General features: G+C 53.0%; 1 protein-coding gene across 1 annotated transcript in view; it reads left to right on the top strand.

Moving 5' to 3' along the window:
- The first annotated feature begins 633 nt into the window (after nt 1-633).
- The window catches only part of AHCY (adenosylhomocysteinase), a 29,146-nt gene continuing 23,779 nt past the window's right edge, over nt 634-6,000 (top strand). The window contains exons 1-3 of the mRNA XM_072879264.1: nt 634-844; nt 2,740-2,930; nt 5,828-5,903. Of these exons, the coding sequence (XP_072735365.1) occupies nt 817-844; nt 2,740-2,930; nt 5,828-5,903 (295 nt within the window). The 5' untranslated portion in view covers nt 634-816. The remainder of the gene's footprint in view (nt 845-2,739; nt 2,931-5,827; nt 5,904-6,000) is intronic.

Here is a 6,000-nt window from a genome sequence, read left to right as displayed (position 1 = left end):
TGCCTCCTGCGTGTGCAGCCGGCATTGGCTGTGGTCAGGGGCAGTGTCCGGCAGGCCTGCCCGTGCTGTTCCTGCCCTGCACCTGGCAAACCGGCTGTAGGCTGGAGAGAGGAACAGGCCACGGCCAAGTCCAAGGTCCAGGCAGATAGAGTGACTCGCGCTGCGCCTTAGCTCTGTCGGCGTGGCATCTCACCAGCGCGCTGCTCTGCCTCGCAGGCCTGACTGGCCGAGTTGTACGCTGCCCTCGGCCCTGCTGCAGCGCAAGAGCCTGCACGCCACAGAGTAACTGCTTACACTAAGGAACTCATGGCATCGTTCGGGGAACCCCCAGGAGAGTGGGCCGGGGTGTGCTGCCTGGTCAATGCCCACAGTGGCTCCAAGGCCAGGTCTGGTACTAGGGACCGGGGCCTGTCCTGGCACCGGTGGTGGTGGGCGCCAGAGCCTGCCCTGGCGTGGGGCTGGGGCTCCCTCTGGTCCCGGGGCAGAGGAGGCCTCTGGAGCCCGCTGCGGTACTGGGGGGGAAGCAGCTTCTGGGGCCAGCCCAGGCACCGGGGGCTCCGGGGCCCTCCCTGGCCGCGGGGGAGGCGCATCCGCGGCCGGCCCGGCCCCACGAGCCCGGCGGCGGCGGCCGCAGAGGCAGGGACCGGCGGCCCGGGCCCCCTCACGCCCGCAGCGGCCGGGCCCCAGCGCGCACGTGCCGGCGCGGCCCCGGCCCGCCCCGCCCCACGCAGGCGGCGGCGCCGCCTCTACTTAAAGCGCGGTCGGAGCCGTACCGCCTCCTCCTCCGCCGGCTGCTGCGGCCCGCGCCCCGCCAGCATGTCGGACAGGCTGCCGTACAAAGTGGGTGAGTGCGAGCCCCGGGCCCGGCCCGCCTCCGCGGGGCTCTGGCGGCTCCCCCGCGGCCGGGCCGAGCGCGGTGCGCCGGGCCTGGCCCGCCGCGCCGGGATGCGGGGCCGGGCCGCGGCCGTGCCGCCCCCCCCCCCCCCCGCGGAGGGCAGCGGGGGCTCCGCGGCTCCGGTGCCGCGGCTGGATGCGGCGGTGGGGAGAAGATGGCAGCTGCCGGCTCGCCGTGCCGCCGCGGGGGGCGGGGAGCGCGGGCAGGCGGGGAGTCCAAGCCTGAAAACCCCCTCTACGCCGCGGGGCAGGGCTGCGTTTGCACCCGAGCTGCTGAAATACCCGCGGAGGAGGAAGAAGGGGGCCTCTCGGGAGGCTGCACCAGCTCCCTGAAGCTGCCGTCGCTTTCCGGAGCGCGGCACGAGTGCGGTTTTCACCCGCGATTTTGCTGCTCTCCCGCCCCAGAGCCCACGGCACGGGTGAGCCCGGCTGCCCCGTCCCCAGACCTTCTGGTCTGACTGCCCACCAGAAGCCCTTCGCTGGGGACGGGCTTTCACTCCGAATGTGGAAGTATCTTTAAATCTGGGCCCTGTGTTACACACTTCCCTAAAGATTTTGGCGGGTATTTTTCTAGACCTGAAACTCCACAAACCCCCTTATTTTTATAAAGAGTTGTGTGTTCTTTGAAAGCTAAGTTTGAAGAGAAGAACATTAGTCTGTAAGGCTCAGATTCATAAATAATTCGTCTTGGAGGCTATGTACCTAACATACTACAGGATGTATTTTTAAGCAGCCCTGCTAAAACTACCAAGCCCTTAAGAGGGGTAAGATTCCAGACCCACCCCTCTTGATATAGTTGTTTTCATGGTCCTTCCATTGCCTGGGCTTTTTTTTCAGCCCCCTGTTGGCGTAAAGGCTGTGCACCAGTCAGCTACAGCGTAGGCAATAGCTTCAGTGGCCCCTAGGCTTCATTCTGGAGCAAAATGCAATTAGCTTGTCCGTATTAAACGCAGCAGTCTGACTCAGAGGTCCTAGTGTTCCTGAAACGGCCTGTGTTCACTAGGTAGGTGGAAGAAAAGTATCTGACCGTGTTCTTAAGTGAAATGGTAAGCTTCTGAAATCTCCTCTGAAAGAGCTAGACGAGTGAGAGGGACACTTGGTGTTGGCCAATGCTGCGAAGTGGTGCACCTAGGCATTAGCTGTTTGACCCTTGCCTTTTTAAGGCTGGAGTCAGACATCCACAGTGAGTGCAGTATTTTCTACCCCAAGCTAGCCTGTCGGAAGTCTCTTTTGTTCAGTTTTTGCTGAACTTTTCTACTATAGAGCCTTTTTACAAAGACAGAAGTAGACTTGTAACTAACGTAGTTACGGTGCCTTGAAAATAATCTTTGTGGATCCAAGGGGGTAGGAACCCTGCAGCTTAGCTCTTAAGAGGGGAAGCTGGGCTGGGCTCAGCTCCTGGTGCACTTGGCAGGGAGCATGCTATGTATGTTCTTATGTGGGGAAGCTATTGCCATACAGGCAGCCCCCCCACATGTAAGTCTTAATACTGTGGCAGTAAATCTCTATAGGAAGTGTCAGATCCTTGGGCAGTATCTGTAAGGAGTGCTTAAGGCTGGGGCTTACTGAATTAATGGGCCTCAGGATGTCTGCACACTAGATCACAGGTGATTAATATGCTTATACAGGAGCACACTTTTGTTCCAGAGGGGCTGTTAGGTTGGTCTAAACTTGTTTGAAAGCCTGTGTACCATAGTAAAAAAGCAGGGAGTAACTGGAATAGGGTCCATTTTTCCCCCAACTCTGTCTCCCAGCTGTTGCAGCCGATGCCTGTCCACAAGTGTGTGAACAGATATGAAGGTCTCAGCTATTTAAACTCTGACACCTGTCCTCCTTCTCTTGCAGCTGACATCAGTCTTGCAGACTGGGGTCGCAAGGCTATTGAGATTGCAGAGAATGAAATGCCAGGGCTGATGAAGATGCGGGAGATGTATGCTGCGTCAAAGCCGCTGAAAGGTGCACGTATTGCCGGTTGCCTTCATATGACTGTGCAGACGGCTGTCCTCATAGAGACCCTTATAGAGCTGGGAGCTGAGGTAAAGTGTCTCTGAGTTTCTCCTTCAGAGTGCTTGTCGGTAATGCTCTGCCTGGAGCACTGCTTCTGCTTATATAACTACCTTAGGGGATCCTGGCAAATGTCTGTACTTTTTGGAAGAGACTGTGCTGCAATTTCCAGGTGGATGGATTATGCCTTCTCTCCTTAAGGAAAGAGCTTGTCACCTGTACTGCATGCATCTCTGGGATGTGGTATGTGTCTTCCCTCTGGACAAGCTGCATCTTCGTGAGTGCCTGTTTTGGGCTGGGTCGCTGGCTTCGGCAGCTCTGTCAGCTGTATGCACAGCACCCTGAGCAGTGGTGCCGAAAGCTGCTCCCACGCAGTTGTGTTGTGCTCGGGCACGCAGTGCTGTTGCTGGTAATGCTGAAGCTCTGGTGACTGCCTCCAGCACAGATTAGCCTGTATTAAGAACTGCACTGTGCCCTGGTAAAGTCAGCAAAAACTAATAAAGCTTTCTGAGAGCTCATGCTGGCCCTTGAGCTGTGCAGGAAAACAACAGGGAGGCAGTGTGGTTCAGTGATCGAGGGCTGGGGACTCCACTGAATTTGAATTTATTGTGTGACTATGGACTGGCTACCCTGGTCCATATTAGACTGAGATACTTGTAAGCCCTTTACTGCATTGTGTGCAGTACTACAAGCCTCCGCCTGGCTGGCTGAATGAAGTCCAAACATCATGGCTGAGTGTTCACTGTACAGGGTGTGAGGAGAGCCAGACACCTGAGCACAATCCATGTAGCTTGTGTGCTGAGCAGGGAGCTGACTAGAACTTGATGATGGATTATATTAAGTATGTGTGTGATCTGAAATTCCTTCTTCCTGAAGTTTAGCTGCCTGAACTCAGGCTGCCCAGAGGTGTCTTATAGGGGATCTCTCCCTGGGAATGGTTAAAAGAGTTGAGCAGTGTCATGCTGATCAAAAGGCACTGGGAGAAGGGGAAGCGCTCTCTGCAGCAGCTAAGGCACTTCCTCAAAAAGTGGAGGGGGTAGGCCTAGACAGCATGCCAGGTCGGCCTGGGCAAGGTACGTGCTCTTGTGCAGGTGTTCTTCAGCCTGTTCAGAGCTTTTCCACAGTTGCAAATGGTGCAGTGCTGAAGGAGAGCTTTGATGTGGAGGTACAGTTCTGGCTTTATTCCAGCTACTCTGTATGAAACTCTTGTCCCTCCGCAGGATTTAAAAGAAAGCAGTAGCCACTGAAATTTGGGAAGCTCCTTGCTGCTCCTGTTGGTTGCTGTATCCCAGTATGGCTGGCCTAGGCAGCAGCTATGTGCTAACTTAAACATTGCCAAGCTGCTTTAGTCTGAGCACAGCCCCAAATCAGTGTTGTATGAGATTCATCCAAGTCATTCAGGGAGGTACCTGCAGAGACTTGGTTCCTCTACGCATAAGTTGTGGTTGTGCCTTTAAGATCTGTGCAGTTGTGTTAGCTCCTTCCTTGTCCTGATAACTGCATGTTAGTTTAGACTTTGACTTGAGTTTGGATTCAGCCCTGGTTCATCTGTTCTGCCAAGAACTTTGGTGCCTGGGAGGGAGGAGTGAAACTCTGAAACAATATCCTACATAATGAGGATGTAGCTCGCTGCAGCATAGTAATCTTAGTATCCCTTTTTTGGCTAGGTTAACAAAGATAGAGTAAATACTCTGTGCCTCAGATTATAAATTCTAAAATTGTAATAAAATGTAATAAAAACGCATCCTCTTCATAGCCAGTGATGTAAATATTAGGCTCTGAGCCCATCAGGTATGCCAGTTATTCTAGGGTCTATGCCATTATCACAAACTGGTGTTCCAGATGTGAGGATGCAGAGTTGAAGTGGCCTATGTCTTGTATCAAGTGCTTGAAGTGTAAACAATATATAGGTATTCTGCATACTTTGAATTTCATGACACCTCCTGATGTCATCTGTACTGATATGGAGGGAGCTTAGAAAAAACCCAGGTGAGGAGGTGCAGTGCTTAAGGTCATGAATTTGGGTTTCCTGTGCTCCTTCCAGGTGTGTGTTCACTGACAGGTGTTGGTTGTGCTGCCTCAGATGAGGTGCTTCCTTCTGCAGCCCTTACTTTGAAGTGTCAATTCTTGGTAAAGTGGGATGAGTATCTGAAAACAGGCTGAAGGATTATGCCTTATTGCCCTCTCTCCTCAAGGTCTGTTACAAATAAGTGTGTAAATACCTGCCAGTCAGCCCCGTAGGGAGCAGAGTGAGAACTCGTGTGAGGCTCTGGGATGTGGTGGTTTCTGTGCCTGCTAGGGAGCTGCAGTAGGTATGCAGATACTTTCCAATGCAACTCAGCAACATTTCTAGGTGCCTGGTTATGAAATCTGTGTCAAAAATGCTTAGCACAGCTGGAAAAGCTTCCATGACTGGAGCACAGAGTGGGAGTTGGCTGAGCATAACCTTAGAGAATGCCTGTTGATTGAGTGTAGTGCTCCAGCTGCATTTCTGACACTTCTGAGTGCCAGCAGGTATGTTGCTGCATGTCCATATCCCTTGGTGGACACTTGCTATGTGACTGTTCTGAAAATATGAACTTTATTGACCAAAACTTTCTAAACTCACCCTACTCACCTGTCATCTTCCTGAAGATCTATAGCTGAATGTATGCTCTGGCTGTCTGGCAGAAGCTCTCATGAGTAAGGAGATGGCTGAATATGTGGCACAGCTAAAGCTCTATTACATTCTCTCTCAAAGTCACGTTATTTTCCCTGGCCTAGTCAGATACTTAGTCTTCACCTTAACTTTGCAGAGCTACTGAGAAAGGCAGGAATCTGCACTGATGTGCCTTTCTGCTCTTGCTCCCTTTTTAACTCCTGTGTCTGGAAGAGAGTGCCTGATATCTGAGAACTTTGTTGAGCAAACAAAACTTGGGTTGTTTTCCAGGTACAATGGTCAAGCTGCAACATTTTCTCCACTCAGGACCACGCTGCAGCTGCTATTGCAAAAGCTGGTATCCCTGGTAAGTTTTCCGTGTTCTAATTTGGCTCTGAGTTGGGGTGTACTGCCTGTTCTAGCTAAATCAAACTATGTACAAATCAAGCTCTTCTGAACAAGCT

This window comes from Ciconia boyciana, chromosome 14 (assembly GCF_034638445.1).
Source record: "Ciconia boyciana chromosome 14, ASM3463844v1, whole genome shotgun sequence".
In the NCBI taxonomy this organism is placed as follows: Eukaryota; Metazoa; Chordata; class Aves; order Ciconiiformes; family Ciconiidae; genus Ciconia; species Ciconia boyciana.
The sequence above is the reverse complement of the archived record's forward strand: the minus strand, read 5'-3'. Positions and strand labels throughout refer to the sequence as shown.